Source organism: Theobroma umbraticum, unplaced genomic scaffold (genome assembly GCF_002168275.2).
Source record: "Theobroma umbraticum cultivar Fairchild unplaced genomic scaffold, ASM216827v3 scaffold_30.0, whole genome shotgun sequence".
NCBI lineage: Eukaryota > Viridiplantae > Streptophyta > Magnoliopsida > Malvales > Malvaceae > Theobroma > Theobroma umbraticum.
This window is the reverse complement of record NW_018397254.1, coordinates 12,294,443-12,312,512: the sequence shown is the minus strand read 5'-3', so window position 1 is coordinate 12,312,512 and position 18,070 is coordinate 12,294,443. Positions and strand designations below refer to the sequence as shown.

The 18,070-nt window shown below is 34.9% G+C and overlaps 2 protein-coding genes and 1 pseudogene across 2 annotated transcripts; all 3 read left to right on the top strand.

Moving 5' to 3' along the window:
* The first annotated feature begins 249 nt into the window (after window positions 1–249).
* NUC (C2H2-like zinc finger protein) lies at window positions 250–3,056 on the top strand. Its single transcript, XM_021427015.2, has 3 exons — window positions 250–585; window positions 762–1,158; window positions 1,747–3,056. Exons 1-3 carry the CDS (start codon window positions 474–476, stop codon window positions 2,612–2,614), a joined length of 1,377 nt encoding a protein of 458 aa, XP_021282690.1. The 5' UTR covers window positions 250–473; the 3' UTR covers window positions 2,615–3,056.
* A 3,966-nt stretch (window positions 3,057–7,022) lies between these two features.
* Window positions 7,023–8,194, top strand: LOC110417288 (S-adenosyl-L-methionine-dependent methyltransferases superfamily protein). The gene has a single exon (XM_021429553.2). It carries the CDS (start codon window positions 7,182–7,184, stop codon window positions 7,872–7,874), a length of 693 nt encoding a protein of 230 aa, XP_021285228.1. The 5' UTR covers window positions 7,023–7,181; the 3' UTR covers window positions 7,875–8,194.
* Window positions 8,195–10,033: 1,839 nt separating this feature from the next.
* On the top strand, window positions 10,034–17,867 carry LOC110428048 (uncharacterized; annotated as a pseudogene).
* Window positions 17,868–18,070: the final 203 nt, after the last annotated feature.

Here is an 18,070-nt window from a genome sequence, read left to right as displayed (position 1 = left end):
AAAGCATACGAATTATGAGATAATCATTCCAAATGGAAAAAGCATAGAGATTAGCTTTCTTGCGACCTCATCATATGTGTCATCATGCACCTTTGGGTTTTCGCTTGCCCACCCATCTTCTCTCTCTCTCTCTCTCTTTCTTCAACCTCCTTCCTTACCCTCTCAACTTTAACCTTTCACCGCCTCTTATTAAAAATAATAATAATAATAACAATAGTATTCTATTCCACCTAAAGGCAAGTAATTATAATTAAACTCTCTGCACATTTTTTTGTGAGAGAGAGGAAGGAGAGATCCATTCCTTGCATATATCAGCTTATGTTGTTAGGGTTGAGAACCCATAAGAAAAATACTCAGTCTCCTGAGTTTCTCTTAATCACAACATTAATAGTCCATTTGGTTAGCTTATCTTAACTTTTCTGGGTTTCTTTCATAGATTTGAGTCAAGAGAAGAAGAGAGAAAGCTTAACAAGATGTTAGAGCAGATGACAGAAGAATCGATTTCAAATGGTTTTGTCCAAAATCCTATAGCTGGATCCAATCCTCCACTTGCAAAGAAGAAGAGAAACCTACCAGGAACACCAGGCAAGTATATATATACCTTTTTATTCCGCAAAGCTTTGTTCTCTTACAGCGTGCCGTTTTCCTATATCTTTCTCTGAAAGATTCATAATGATCATCATCATGGGTAGATTCAAAGTTATTCATGTTTATAACTAAATTACCGTGTGTTTTCCACATGACAATATGGGTTTTATCAGATCCTGAAGCCGAAGTTATAGCCTTGTCCCCGAAGACTCTGATGGCAACCAACAGATTTTTGTGTGAAATATGCGGTAAGGGTTTCCAAAGGGATCAAAACCTTCAACTTCATCGGCGAGGCCATAACCTCCCGTGGAAGCTCAAGCAAAGGACCACAAAAGAAGCTAGAAAGCGCGTCTACGTCTGCCCTGAAAAGACCTGCGTGCATCACCATCCTTCAAGGGCTCTCGGGGACCTAACTGGTATAAAGAAACACTTTTGTCGGAAGCATGGAGAGAAGAAGTGGAAGTGTGAGAAGTGCTCAAAGCGATACGCTGTGCAGTCAGATTGGAAAGCACACTCAAAAACCTGCGGCACCAGGGAGTACAAATGCGACTGTGGTACTCTATTTTCAAGGTGATATATTGCTAACGAATTTCTAGTATAGCGAATTTTACGAAAGCTAATACTCGTAGTAGTAATATATTAACAAGGAAATAAAACAAAAGGGTGAATAGGGCATGAAAGTGATTTTTGTGCTTCTGGTAGTTCTGTCTGTGTGATAGACGATAAAGCATCGCTTTCCTCATGCAACAGTATTAATTAAAATTCCATAAAGACTAGAATCAACATAGAAAAAATGAAGCCCTGACAATGATTTTTTTTTTTTTTTTGGTGGTTGTTACTCTCTTTGCCTGTGTGACCGACAGGCTATAGAAACACCGCCTTCTGTCCCTCTCTTTAGCTAGGAGAGAAAAGAAAAAGCGGAAGTAAAGACAAAGAGTTAAGAGCAGGATATATGGCTAAGAAAACATATATAATGTTGATTTTTATCCGCTGCTACATCTGTTTATAAAGAGATGATCTTTTTTTCTTGGTTTCTTTGAGGTTGACGTGTTAACTCAATTAATCTGACTTCTCTCACTAAATAATAAACCCTTAGAGGGTTACTTCTTGCCATTTTCCGTTTATCTGAGACACTGTTTATGAATTTTGTGTGAGCAGGAGAGATAGCTTCATCACTCATAGGGCTTTCTGTGATGCCTTGGCTGAGGAAACAGCTAGAGTAACTGCAGCTTCCAACATGCACAGCTTGGCCACTAGCAATATCAATTATCATCTTATGGGGAATCCGCTAGGACCTGGCATGGCGCAACATTTTTCATCCATTTTCAAACCGATTTCAAGCAATGATGAAACATTAGATCAAACTAGACGTGGACTTTCCTTATGGATGGGCCAAGCATCTCAAGGCCATGATGCAATTGGTAAAAGTCTCCAAGATATTCATCAATTTGGTTCTGTGAATGCTGGATCAATATACAGTGATCCACTAGTTTCAACCTCGAATGATCCCGCATCTGATTATCAGTTAAATTGGGTGTTTGGAAATAAGGTCTCATCGAGTAACGCTGAAGAGCTAACTAGCACTTCACTTCCGTTGAACAATGTCAAGGAAAATGGATCTCAGCTTGTGAGTGTTCCTTCATTATTTAGCACCCAACACCACCCTCATCAAACACCATCCGCAAATATGTCCGCCACAGCTTTATTGCAGAAAGCCGCCCAAATTGGAGCAACTTCAACTGACACATCATTCCTAGGAAGCTTCGCAGCGAAGTGCAGCAACAGTCAAGTTGAAGATGGAAACAAGTATAGTGGTCTGTATGGTTCAAACACACCAGCAACTACTCTAGGAAGTGATTTAGAAAGTTCAGCAAATGATACTTCCACGTTGAATCAATTGCAAATGTACCCTGCAAAACGCCGACACACGCAGAATGAAGATAGTGTTGGAGGACAAACAAGAGATTTTTTGGGTGTTGGTGTACAAGCCATCTGTCACCCATCTTCAATCAATGGATGGATATGACATGGCATGGGAAATTTCAAGAGTTTGCATATTTTCTTGATGGAAAGCTTGGCTGATAATAAAAGTGGAGTTGGATGTGGAGTCAGAGAGATGGAAAGGGAGTGACAGAGTTTAGTATTTGGAGACTTTGCGGGGAAGAAAAGTGGCATTGAGTGCTTGATGGAGGCTAAAAGTTTGGTTGGAGAACTATTGACGGATGAAGGAGGAGATCCATGCATATTCTCTTGAACCTTTGAAAGCTGATCCCTTTAAAAATTGTGGCTTTTAACTTTGATTAAAGGGGATGGAGTGGTGGGGGCAAAGCAAAAACCCCTTTTGAGCTCCATTATTGCGTTGTTTCATCTCTATTGTGGTTGTTGTCTTGTCATACTGGATTTAAAAGAGTATTTCCAGATGCATAAAAGCTTGATTATTCTAGTACAAACAGGCCTTGAGCTGTTTCTTAAAATAATCTAATGTTTTCCCTTGCCAAACCATGCATATATATAATATATACACACACACACTGTACCATTACAAAAAGATTAGCACTATAACATGCAAGAAATGGAGAGAAGCGCGTTAAAGCGTCAATCTTTCACAGTAATAATACAAACAAATATTTATCTATTTGTATTCTTAATCATGTCCACTTCTTCCAATTTCTTTTTTCTTATCAAGCACACCAATTCTGCAGGCAGCATGTCTGAGTTGTCGATGACTGACTTTAATACCAGGTTCTGTTGGTGTCTTTTGATTGTTGGACTGATCTTGTTTCAAAGAAATTTACAGTAATAAATTAAAATCCTCTTGCTTTTCAATCAATTTCATTTTCTGTCTCCCAAATAAAACTAACCGATTGATGTGCTTGTATTTACTTGTTAGGTATCTAAGGTAGAAGCCCCTCATTGATTGGGATAGAATGATATTTTCATTTCAGTAGGTGTTTAATTATACGCTTTTGGGCAATCAATACATTATTCCTTGAAATCTTGTGGTATGTATATCGGGTAAACCAACATCTGGAATGCAAAAGAAAAAGAAGAGAAGCTAAAGGGAAAAAAAGGGGTCTCTTGATGATGTGTCCCTTTTGCTAAACTGATCTGTGAATGGTAAATTAAATTGCATGGTGTGAGACACAATGTTATATAAAAGACTCTTTCAAGGTACACACCAGAAATGGAGGATAAATGAGTACACCAGGAAAAACCCAAAGTCCCAAAATCTTAGCTTTAATTGGGACAGAGTCATAATCATATATAGGTAAAATGTCAAGAGAAAAGAAAAAAATTGTCATCAAGTGTGCACCATCCCTCGTGCCTTTTTGGCCGGTGCCAAAAATACAATGGGGTCAGTCAGAGTAAGACATGCCAAACAAGTGGACAATGGACAAGAGTTTTACTTTGTGGCTTATTTGGTTCAACAGAATGTTGATAATATATATTTATACCTTGTGGCCCCATATTTTGACCTGTTTTACTTATATTTTGGATTTTCAACAACACAGTTTTTAAAACTGTGGTAAATTTTTTTAAAACATAGACATACATTTATCTAAGTCAAATACTTAAGCAATTCTTGAGATGGAATGGCCAAGGGTTGCTAATTTGATGCTTCATGTGCGAACTAAAGCAATGAATTCTACAACTTTATTCCTTTTTCAATACTGATTTGTGTGTCAAGAGTTGAGTAATTGTGTGATTTAAGTATGAAAATTGCCAACTCATAGTGAATCAGATGGGAAACTAGCTAGCTAGCTCCTAAATCCCTTGCTTTGTTCATGGTTTTAGTAAATTGCTTGAGAAAGCAGGTCCTAGAATAATACTCCTAGAAATTAATGATTGAAAGTAGTGATTAAACTCAATCCGCGTCCTCTTGAACCCCAAAAACAGGTAAAGAGAAGGAAAGAGATCCTCTCCATAAAAGTCTTACTTTCATGAGCTGCTTGTTACCTTTAGTCTTTTTCTCCTGTTCTCAATAACAACTTTTGCATCCAACAAATAAAAAAGGCCGAACCTTCATAATCAATCTGAGTCATTAATTTTACAGTATCTCTTTTTCTTGAAAACCTCATTGTCATGACCACCATTGATTCCTCCATAGGCACAGAGAGAAAAATAAATATAATACTAAGTTCTGATTTAAGATAACAAAAAGCATCCCAATCCTCAACTAACTTTTCTAAATTAGATTTTTTTTTTGAAAAAAAAAAAGCAACTTCTCTAAATTAGGTTTATTGAAGCTAATCTAATACGTCAATGAATAGCATACTTTAAAAAAAAAAAAGAAGAAGAAAGAAACAAAAATTTTCAAGAAAGGTATGAGTATATTCTTGTAACATAAATTGTTAAAGGTCTAACTAAAGTAGCAACATCTCTTATCTTACTTTAATTATGAATTCTCATACATATATATTGCATGGATATTGTAAATATGTAGCAATTAGTGAGTTTGGGAGTTGTGATTTCAGTGACACACAACAATAAAAAGGAATTTCTGTCCATAGTAAAATTTTGACTACAGTTTCTCATAGCATAACCAAAAAAAAAATGTCTTTAAAATACAAGGAAATTAAAAGTGAAAAAAAACAAATTTGTATATGATCATGAATACATTAAAATAGTAACAAATTTAGCCCCAAAAGATAAAGTAGAGAAGATGAAGGCCAAATTGAAGTTTCGACCAAAATGATACAACAAGATGAAGGCCAACTCGGACCTTCTTTTTATTGTAGCCTAAGAGCAGTTATATACCGGTTTCCTTTTTGCTCTTGATATTTACCCTTTTTTTTCCTATATGGAAATACATATTTCCAAATTACAAGTCTAGAGTCGATATGCATTAACATATATCTTCACCTAATCAAAGCAAGAGTATACTGGCGGAAATGAAACATCCCATCTATTAAAAAGTGGGGTAGGATTTAGGATAAAGTAACTCTATGTTAGCACAACTATTTCTTTTCTCTCTTCCTTTTTTTATATTTACTTTACAAGTTTCAAGGAAAAGGCAAAGAAAAGAAAAAGGAGTACCTGATTTTTGGTATAATGTGACACTATTTTCATACTAAAATTCTTGCAAAGAGAAAATGGCAGTTTATTTTTCTTCAAGTAAAGCTTACTATTACCATTAAAAGCAAGAAACAAAGAACGTTGTGCTCAAAAGCAAAACATTTACACCACCTTTCCTCATCACGCCTTTGTATAGCATGCCCCCTACCCCATCTTTTTACAATGTCACATTATCTCTTGGGTCCTCTTTTACTTTCTCGGTAATCATATAATTTTTGTTTAGGGACGTATTTAAAAATAACTTTTAAAGATAAGATATTTTAAAAAATAATTTTTTTTATAATTTTAACTATTTTTAGTTAAATTTGATAAAATTATTCTTAATAAAATTACACATCATGTACAAAAACATATCATGGTTAGATTATTACACACTATGTACAAAATATGTTACATGTCATAGTTAAGTTGTTACACGTCATATACAAAAACATGTTACACGCCATAATTAAGTTGCTACATGCCATGTTGAAAAAAAATACTATTATTATACATCATGTACAAAAACATGTTACATATCATGGTTAGGTTGTTACATGTTATGTTGAAAAAAATTACTATTGTTACACGTCATATACAAAAATATGTTACACGTTATGGTTAAAAAATATTGTTACAGGCTATGTTAAAAAAATATTATTATTATATGTCATATTTAAAAGCATTTTATTACATGTCTAAAATGTTGTTATTACTTAGAAACCAAAACTTCAAATCCTCTCCAACTCTTTTCATTTATTTTATTTTATTTTTTATAATTTGACACCAATTAAAGTGTTTCTAGCATGTTTTCATAAATCAAATTATAAATTTTCTTAGCTAAAACACTTATATAGACTAAAAATTTTTAAAAAAAATTCTCTAAAAATCTAGGTTAATAAATTTCAAATTCTTGAGTTTATTGGTGTTTAGATCCCGAATTGATCAAATTAAAAACTAGTTCAAACATCTATAATTATTTCTATTATTTTAGTTTTGTCTAAAATACATAAAAATGTTATTTTCTAAATAGTTATCTATCCAAGTACATCAAAACTATGGCTTGGTGTCTTGAAAGTATAGGAAAGATAAATCTGAAAACGTAAGAGAGAGAAATCGAGAGCATAACAAACAAATGCTAAAAATAGAAATCAATAAAATTAGAGAAAGTGAGATAGTGAGAGAGAGAAATCAGAAGCACAAATAAGAAAAAAATTAAGATGAATAGTTTAATTTATTAAAAATAATTTTAAAATTATTTTTATCAAATTATGATTAAATATGATTAAAAATAATTAAATAAGATATTTTTTTAAAAGAGAAGAGGATTTCCTTTGTAAAGACCCAACAGCCCACTCACAAAAGTCCAAGCCATGCCCAAGATTGAGCCTAAAGCGTCGCTATTCAATCCTTTTCTTGGTTTCAAATCCAAATCACATAACCCAACCCAAGCTTGTTTGTCAGAACGGAAAAGCAGGTAGTACTGTACTAAAATAACAGCAAAACATACAGCCATTGAACTCAAAGGAGAAGCAAAAATGAAGTTCACGGACTCACCAGTAATTGACCTGCCAGTGCGCGATTCCCGCCTCTCTATCCAACAAGACAATGCCTCCTTCCACGTGGGCACCTCCGTCTGGCCTTGTTCCTTAGTTCTCGCCAAATTCGCCGAGCGCTGGGCACCACCTTCCCCTCCCACCACCAACGACGACAAAAACCCTTACTCCGACCTCCTCGATTTCCACAGCCGCCGCCGCCGCGCCATCGAACTAGGAACAGGCTGTGGAGCCGCCGGCATGGCCTTCCACCTGCTCGGTCTCCAAGAGCTCATCCTCACCGACATATCCCCTGTCATGCCCGCACTCAAACACAACCTCAAACGCAACAAGCCCGTGCTCGGCAAGAACCTTAAGACATCAATTCTCTACTGGAACAACAAGGATCAGATCAGGGCCGTTAATCCGCCATTCGATGTGGTGATCGCGGCTGACGTGGTATACATCGAGGAATCGGTGGGCCATTTGGTGGGGGCCATGGAGGCGTTGGTCGCGGATGATGGGGTGGTTCTGTTAGGGTACCAGTTGAGATCTGCGGAAGCTGATAAGGCGTTTTGGGAGATGTGTGAGGAGGTTTTCGTGATCGAGAAGGTTCCTCATCAGGACTTGCACCCTGATTACGCTTATGAGGAGACCGATGTTTATGTTTTCAGAAAGAAGAAGAATAAAAACTAGCAGAGTAATCTTGGATTGATTTTTTTGGTACGTTTGGCAATTGGGAATTGAAGTTATCCTTTTGTCTTTTTTCCCTAGTGAATGGCAACATAAGAATAGAATTAAAATCGTTGTGATTGTCGGCATATTTTCTCAGATTGTTAGCAGCAAAATTTTGGGGTTGGATTGAAGTATTGTCTTTTGCAATCTTATGCCAATTTCTGCAGGAAACGATTGTTTGGTTTATGGGGTTAGTCAAATGATGCTTTGCGTTTCCTCCTTTCAGTCTTGTATATCAAATGCTAGTAATTGAACAACAGCTTCCAAGCTTTATGGGGTTAGACTGCACATTGCAAGTTCTGAGTTTTTGTGTTAAATGTTGTGAAACTCTGTTAGCTGGTTCATCATTGATGGATGGAATTGAACCAGGTGATTTTATGGCCAATCAGACTAGATAACACACTTTTACTCAAAATACCTTAGCATCAGCCGTGGTGGTACTGGTCAACCTCTCTCTGTTTTGCCAAGGAGCAATGATTTATCCAGCTTTGAACCGACTGATCTTACGCTTCAGCAGGTCAGCTGGGATCTTTTTGGGCTTTCCCCTTCTGTAATACTGTTTTCAATATTTGTAATCTGTCACAGTTTCAAGCCAACTCATTTCCTCTCCCGAGCTTCTGGCGGGAATGTATCACACCAGGCTTATGCTTCACCATACAGCCATTGATGTGTGTGAAATTCGTAAATTGATGTTGAGTTTAAAATTTAATAAAAAAAAAAGTGAAATGCGTAAAGAAGTTCATTTTACAGTGCTCTTCTCACTCGGCTGGATTTTCCCTGGAGAATTCTTTCCAGTAAAGTTCTTCGATCTACTAAAATACTTGCTTTATCTGTACGTTATGTATTATTTGTTGTTTTGGAGTTAGTCTGGTCAAGCTTCCTTATCTTTTTTTTTTTTTTTCACTAAAATAGTTTGTTTGAGTCTGCAATTTGGCTTCGTTCGTCAAGTTTCCTTGGATTAGTGTGGATGAATGGTAGTTGACGGGTTGCAATGTCTTATTGTCGTCTGATTTTAGTTATTTGAGTTTGATTATCAGTTCAAAAAATTTGACCTTCCCTTGAAATGGTAAAAATATCTGTTGGAAACGATTTTCAACCAAATTGTTCCTCAAAAAGTCTGTCCCTGAAAACGTAATTAGTCAGGGATGAAGTTAATCAAGTTTTATTAGAGAGTCGAAGGTGAAGAAGAGTAAACCTTATATCTTTTTTGATACAAAAAGTGTATTTCAATGATGAATTATGAAAAAAAAAAAGTATGGGAAAATTTAACAATGAGGGTAAAGTTAAGTAAGAGTTTTCACACACATCTAGCAGGTTTGGATTGATTGTCTACAAAATCACCACATTCCCCTAAATAAATAAACTAACAAATCAGCACATGGATAAGAGTTTTGATGAAAATTCTAATTTTTGTTATGATATATTTGTATAAATAGAATTTATAATCACAATTAAATAGTTTTCAACATGGATGAGTAACTATTATATGAAGTAGAATAAATAAAAAAGCTCTAAATAAATAAACTAACAAATCAACCTATAACTAAGAGATTAAAGATGAAAATTCTATTTTTTTATATACTTATCTAAATAGAAACTACCATTACAATTACATAATTTTTTAACATAAATGACGTAGCTAGCACATGGAATAAAATAAATCAAAAGATAAATCCAATAAATAAATTAATATATCAATGTATGGGTAAGGGTTTTGATTAAAATTCTAATTTTTATTTTTATGTACATTTATAAATATAAATTATAATTACAATGAAATAAGTTTTAACACGGAAAACGTAGCTATTATATGGAGATGAAATTATAGTTTAATATTGAAATATTTTCAGTTAATGTTCTTAACTAGATTAAAGTAATTAAATATAGTATTTAATATACAAAATTTATATTTTTTAATCTTAAAATAAATAACTGAAAATAAAAATAAAAAATACGAACACCTATAGTAATATGAGTGAAAATATATATTACTCACGTTGTTATGTTAATATATTTAATAAGTATTTTTATTTTTTTTAGTTTTATTATTTGACTTTAAAGTAAATCCATTTCTTGTTAAAGTAATCAAACGTTAAATAATAAAAAAAAAAACACTAATTTTTGTCTGTGTAGCAAAATTCATTCTACTTTTCTCTTCATTTTCAAATTCTTTCTTTCAAACCAAAAAAAAAAAAAAATCAATTAATAACTCAATTTTCAGCAACCAAACTGACGATTAATGATGATCAGAACCGGGATGCAGTCGTTGGATGATCAATGGGAAGCCAATGCGACGACAATGGTAAGTTGAAGATGAACCCAGAAGCCGTCGATGCACTTAAGCGTATCAATGGACCCATGAGCGTCGTCTCTGTTTATGGCCGTGCTCGAAAGGGTGAAAGCTTTATTCTGAACCAGGTACGATATTCAACTTTGTTTCCTTTCCTCTTATCCTCTCCCTTTGTTTCCGTTCTTCGAATCAAATGGTAAATGCGGGCTTTTCGGCATTAAAGGTTGCACATTTTGGTGGCTTTTATGTATTCTTAAATCTTTGTGGCTAGTTTATTAGCAATGGCAAAGTTAAAAGAAATGCTTGAAATTCACATAATATATGATAACAATTGAGATGATGCTATGTCAATAGCATTACACTAGTTTTGATACAGGTTTCACAATAATATACTAATAGAAAGATATTGGCTAACAAGGCTGCATCTAAATTTGAATGCATTGTAGCTTCTTGATAAGAGCAATGGATTCCAAGTTGCATCAACTCATCGCACGTGTACCAAAGGCTTTGGAATTGGAGTGCCCCACTGAAGAGAACAGCACTCGATGGATCTGAAACTGGTTTTCTGCTAATAGATACTGAATGGATTGATGCTTATGATCAAGCAGTTAGGCCTTCTTTCTTTCTTCCTTAATGAACTTAGTCCTGTCACAGTTGTGTCAATGATGACCTGCAACTTTCTCTTTTGTTCTTCTTTGGACAATATCATGCTTATTTTAGGGAAGAGCATGTAGTAAAGATATAAGAGTTTTGAAGACTCTTTCATGCTTCAATTGCCTGGGATTATTAAAAGATTTACCCAGATAGTTTACGCCGTCTGCTAAATATATAGTTCAAGTGAAGGTTTGATAGACTTCCAATACATGCTTTTGCATTAGATGTGCTTCTTGTAGTCCTGACCTCCAGGTCTCTTACTAAAGCAACAGGTTTATTCCTTGGATAACCAAGTTGTGAAGATACCACTACTGGTCATATTTAGTGTAGAGGTTTCATCAGCCTAAGTAAGTGGTGGCTGAAACTGTACTAAACTAGTTAAACAGCACTAAGTTTACCCAACTATGAATGTAAGACTCTACTAGTTTTACCTATTTTGCTCATTCTGAGTGTGTCCACATCAATGACAATGACCTCAAATGAACTTAGTATAGATTCAAAATGCAGGCCTGATGTTGCTTAATCTACTCTGGAAATGGTTGCAAAAGAGCTGATGAGATATCAGCAATGATATGAAACAACTCAAGTTTACATGTTACAACAAGTTTCTTCTCTATATTTTCTTCATTGACTCTGCACATTAAAACTTTTGTTATCTGTTTGTTTTTCTTCAAAATTTTCCTTTCTCTATCTCTGCTTCCAAAACTTTTCTGATTGTTTTTTTATGATAGGAAACATACAGCACGCAGATTTTCTCCTTAGCAGTCCTTATTGAGCATGTTTATGTACAATCAGGTGAGTACATGGGGTGTCATGCATGTGTTCAACCAAACTATTGCTAGCAGGGTGCTAATTTTATATATCTAATACATGGACCATAATGTACATAATACCATCTATGCCCAGTTCTATATTTTCTGTTTATTTTGGCCATCTTCATGTGCAAATGGGTGGTATTTATGAGCTTCACTTGATCACTTTTCTCTTGTCCCTGAAATGACCAAACAGCCGACAATGAATATATTATTGATGAAACTATACTAGACTAGTTAAGTTTACCCAACTATGAATGTAAGGCTCCATTTTGTAACCGGAAAATAACTTGCTGAACGGATGTCTTTTCTGTGTAAAACATTTTATTGGAAAATCTAATATTTTTTGTTATTTAGATTAAATGCCGAAAATAAAAATAGTTTCTATTGTTTGGATCATCGTGTAGAAAATATTTTCCACATGACCCATCTTCAATAATTTTCTACAATGACACCAGAAAAGTATCAACATTCGCAAGACATTCAAAACATTCCTTTCAACATTAAAAATATTATATATAAATAATATTTAACCCTTTTTATTTATTTATTTCTCATCATATTGTTATACTGGTTATTTTGTTAAGTGAATAAATCACAAATTGGAAATTAAAAAGAAAGAGAGATTTTCATGTGTGAAAATTTTATTTCCTATTTTATATAAATTTTTTCTTTAATTGACCTTAATTGTTTTATATTTATTAAAGATTGTAGTATCTTAGTACAAATAATTATAGGTGATATGATCCCTATGAAATAGTTGAATAAAAAATAGTTAGTGATGTTTACTTGGGCAAAAGTATAATGAATAAAGAGATGAAAAAAAGGAAAATAGTTGAATTGTTGAAAAATGCTTTGTTGAGAAATAGTTGAATAAAATGATGATGCTTTGTGGGGTTGATCCCATAAACCTTGGGATAGATCCCACAGGGAGGGGAGGGCAATGATGCTTTGTGAGATCAGTCCCAATGTTTATGGGATCGATCCTAGAGGGAGGGGAAGCAGCAGGGAAAGGAATCTAGGGTTAGTGGGGTTTTTTCCTTTGACTTGAAAATATTTTACCTCCTGTAAATATTTTCAGGTTACCAAACAAGGGAAAATGAAGAAAAAACTTTCTGAAAAATGTTTTCATCCTTGCCAAATGTAGCCTAAGACTCTAGCAGTTTTACCTATTTTGCTCACTCTGAGTATGTGTCACATCAATGACCTCAAATGAACTTAGTATATATTCAAAATGCAGGCCTGATGTTGCTATATCTACTCTGATAATGGTTGCAAAAGAATTGATAAGATATTAGCAATGATATGAAACAACTCAATTTTACATACTACAATAAGTTTCTTCAGTATATTTTCTTCATTAACTTTGCACATTATAACCTTTGTTATCTATTTTTTTTTCAAAACTTTCCTTGTTTATCTCTGCTTCCCAAACTTTTCTGATTGTTTTTTCCTGATAGTAAATATACAACACCCAGATTTTCTCCTTGGCAGTCCTTATTGAGCATGTTTATCTACAATCAGGTGATTACAGATTATTCACGGGCATCATTCATGTGTTCACCCAAACCACTGCTAGCAGGGTGGTGTTTTTATATATCTAGTACATGAACCATAATGTACATAATACCATCTATGCCCAGTTGAAGATGTTCTGTTTATTTTGACTGTCTCAATGTACAGATAGGTGGTATTGATGAGCTTTACTTGATCACGTCTCTTGTCACTGAAATGGCGAAGCAGATTCAGACTAGAGCCGCACGTGGAAAGGACATCTGAGCTTGGGCATTTTCCCCCATCCTTGTCTGACTACCGAGGGCAATTGTCATTGGCATTATTCTACACTGTGTGCAATTCTTGAGAGTGGTTTAATGCTCTGTTCTTATAGTTCTGTTGTACAGGTGAGCCAATAGCTAATAAAGCAGCATCTGTGGCCTTTCTACTTGTTACAGCTTTTTCACCTGTCACGTTTAGAACTTCTGCTTGGACTTGAAAGAGGATAATGCAAATGTAACACCGTAACACCTAGTGTTTATCTAGAGAAAGCCTTGAGGCCAGTGTTATGTAGAAGGAGCAGATGAAACTGCCAAAAACCAGGTATATCTTACCCTTAAACTCATTATAAGATGATTTTATTTTATTTTGCCTCAACTGGACCATTCTTGCTGATATAGCAAAATCCTTTTTGGATGCTCTTACAAATGGTGCAGTACCAACAATATTATCCTTGTGGCAGGTTGGCAACCTTGCCTGGACTTTCCATGTCTCTATTTGTTTTCCATCTATGGTACTCTTAGTGATAACATAGTGTTGACTTTCCCTACAACTGGGAATTTTTAAGAATGCTGAAATGCATTTGTAGTGAAATATTATTTACCGGGAAAAAAAAATAAACTGAAATTTTTGGGTTAGATTTCATTAGATTTTATCTCTTTGATGTAACTCTCAGCTCAACAGACATAAACCTGTAAAAGGCCTGTGATTTGGACTAGTATCCTGCTAAGAGATGATGAAGGAAGCCATGAATAATCATAGACTGCTTCATGTGTTTCCACTCTTGACAAGACAGGACAAATGATGTTGACTAATTATAGTGCATAAAAGTACCAAATCCTTATCAGTGGTCAAGTAGCATTACTGGTGTGCAAGTTTTGGGCCTTTGGGGCAAGGGGCTAGTTTAGGAAAGTTGTGTTCAAGCATACAGCAGTAAGAATTAAGTAGGAATTATTTAGGAGCATCCAACTAGAAGGCATTAAACTATTGGGTTCTCTTTTGTTTCATCCATTTCCTGAAAGTCTGAAACAAACAGTTTACATTTTATATTTGATCTCGAAAATATATTGTAAATATGCATGGATGGCTAGGCAACAAAAGTGGGTTTTGAAGTAAAGTTGGTGATATTGATGCAACTTAAGTTGTGATAACTGGGTGCAAGCGAATATAATCATTCTTAGTTTCTGGAAAGTTAATGATTAATCTTGTGATTCTTGCACTCTTAACTTTTAGTAGCTGCTTTTCCTTTGGGTTTCTGGCTGCTGAATGTTCATGTGATCAAGCCTGCACCATTTTAGTCAAGAAAACTCGTTTTAATCACTTGCACTTTTCATTCTTTGCAGAGTGTAAAAGAATTACTGTGTCTAAGGGTGTATGATACAGCTTAAGAAGTTTATGTGTCTGCTTTTGACCGCACAAAGCCTGCTGAAGAGGTAGGTGTCTTTTGGGGTGTTTAACAAGGTGCATTTTCAATGGCCAAAAGAAAAAAAGGGGTCCAATTCATATTATGATCATCTGCCATTCCTATTATTAAATTTAGTCTGGTAAGTTTAGGTTCCTTAAGATAAGCACATGACGAGGAAGTTTGGAAATCATTTGTTGCATTTAATGTTAGTGCGGTTGGTGCTAGTTTGACAAGACAGAAATATGAAAGGCTTCATAATATCTTCACAAAGGCATTTGAGGTTATCAGTTAACCAACTTAAGAAATTTTTAGGATCTCTAAGAGTACAAATGAGGTTATTTGCATTTTTGCAATTTTTTCTTTAATTGGATGTTGGACATCATGGTAATTTTCTACCTTTGCTATTGCATTTCATGTAATATGTTAGTTTGATATTATTTCTTAAATTGAGCAATGGATGCGGGACTACAGAAGAAATGCATTTATGGAGGCTGATTTAAGATGCTTGAGTACTGTACAAAACATCGAAAAGAAATTGAGAGCAGCCTGCCAGGTTGCAAACATTTTTATTTTGTCATCAGGATAAAATATTTTAAATATCTGTGTTCTTTATTCTTCTAAAAACCTGGTTTCTTTCATTTTGTTAATTTTTTATACTGATTGTTGCTTCACCAAAAGTTGATGATGATGCTCATGTTTAGGCTTTGTAATATTAGTGAACCAAAATTTTGGTGTAATTTTGTCTATAGGTCGTGAGGTATAGGAGTGATCAACTAGGTATCATTTCATGTCCTACATACTGGAATCTTACACCCATTCACCCCTGTAAAATGAATTTCCAGCTCTTGCTACTTGTCTTTCTCTGTGGTTAAGCTCCATAACCATTCAATACCATTTTGCTCATGGCAACCTAACACTACCTCAATGGTTTTGGAGTTGATAGTGACAAATGAATAGAGATCTTGTTTCTTCTGACTGCTACTTATCAATGTAATATTCTCTGGATAGAGCCAGCATTCTTGTTCAGCCTATTGTGAAAACATTTTCCTACTATTATTTTTCATATACGTAGGATAAGAACTTTCATGTGATCTGATGATCGAGGTATTCTTTATCAATAAGCCAGTTTGTTTCTCTCTAGATGAATATTTCAATGGGCATTATCATCATCAATCACTATTTCTGTGTCTGTGTAAAATTTTTGCTGCAGAGGTTGTTGGTTGTCTGCTATCTGAATATAAAGCATCTATTCATGGTCCAACAAAACGGCAGATGTTATCCTGCTTCTTGAAAAAGAGGTTTGTTCAAATTTACCATATCTTTATTAGCTTAGATCAAATGTAAAAATCTGGCCTGTTACCCTATTAAGGCAGTTGGACTGCCATACGCAGGATTGACAAACCTGATGGGATAAGATGGTTTATTAGGGTAATATATCATTTAAACCCATATTTTCTCTGACTATGTTATTGAACCCCATATCATCCATCTCTATTATGTATTACTTAGCCATTTAGATGTCACATGGACTAGTAAAATACTAGGCACTTGCAAATGCATAAAACATCAGCCGTCATCATTTTCTCCTTGACAGAATCAATTAACCGTCTTTGGTCAAACAAGTTAAAAAGTATGAATGTTACATATTTTTTTTTATGTATATTAAATTATGAAGTTTTTAAAGGCTAAACTATAGGCCAAGCTGTATAATAAACGAAACTCACTTAATATAGTTTGTGAAGGCTGTAATACAGTAATAGAGGCCAAGATATTCTACTGAATGAAACAACCACTAAAAATGCCTGTTATAATTTATAACTGATGCCTGTGTCTGTTGAAACCCAGTTTGCAGGATGCCCTACTCAACCAAACCAAGAAGCAAATAGATCATGTTTTATCAGAGAAGAAAACCCTTTTGCTGAATTGCCCTTCAATTGAAGACAAAACGAAAATGCCTGACAAGCATTTGGAGGCATGTGAGAAGTTAAAAAGTGAACATTAAAAGCATTATGAGGATGCTATTGATGACATGACGAAGCTTTCTGATCCTATAAGAACCGTATATCTAATTTAAAGAGCAAGTGTAGCTTGTTGGAGGAGAGGTGTTCTTGTTTATTTCAAACTATGGAGTCTCTGAGGCAGGAATCCTTGGAATGGAAAAGAAAACATGAAGGGCTATTGACTAAGAGAAATGCAGATAATGACAATGTCAATGAAGAAATTGCTGTTGTCAGGTATAGGAGTAAAGCAGCTGAAGAAAAATTTGCTGCTGCTCATGGAAAAAACTCTATCTGCTCAGATGGAAGCAAATGAATGGGAAGACACAAGTGATGTTGCTGCTATAGGGATGCCAAAGCCGGCCTGCAGAAAGCAGCTACAGTTGGTGAAAGCATAAATGCCTTTATAATAGAATTCTCGAGCAGTTTGGAAGCAATGGTGGTGCATCTGCCTCTCTTGCATGCATATACATGCAGGAATTCAATATGCAAACGCACTGTTGAATGCATACTTAGTCAATCGTTGTGGTTTACTTTTTAATGTACACCACTCACCATGGTTTCTGAGGACTGGAAGAAATCAAGAACAAAGTTGCAAAGCTTGCGTCTGCTGAGCAATGTTTAACCAATTTGAGTTTGGAGTTGGACGGTGACCTTTCTTTCTGTTTTTTCATTTTTCATTTTGCATTTTAAGGACTACATGTCGTGTGGTACTTGTTGCTGTTAACCATACACAGGCTGCTGAATCCAAGACAGAGAGCCGTGATAACAAATCATCAGATTTGAATCTTAAAATGAGATTGTTGAGTGAAATGCATGAATTGTTGAAGAGAGAAGCCCATATACTGGTCCAAGTGAGAACCAAACTGTTGCAGCAGTACCTCTCTGAGACAACTGTTTCAGGAAGTATATAAAAGGTGTGAAGTTGCACAACAGCCAGTTAGGATATTGCGTGTAGAAATATTAGCTTGTCAAAATGAAAGGAAAGAAGATATAATATGTAAGGTAAGGTTGCTTTACTAGAAGCCAGGAACCAAAAGAGCGAAGAGAAGGTACAGACATTATTGAACATAAAGAATATGCTTAGAGTAAGCTCAATGATTGCAAGTGCTTTAGAATCCGAGTTTTATAGCTCGTGCAGAGGCAAACATGGTATTAATTTAGTACTACTATTTAATTCTAGGAGGAATTAACAGATGTAATAAAAAACAAACTTATTTGAGCTG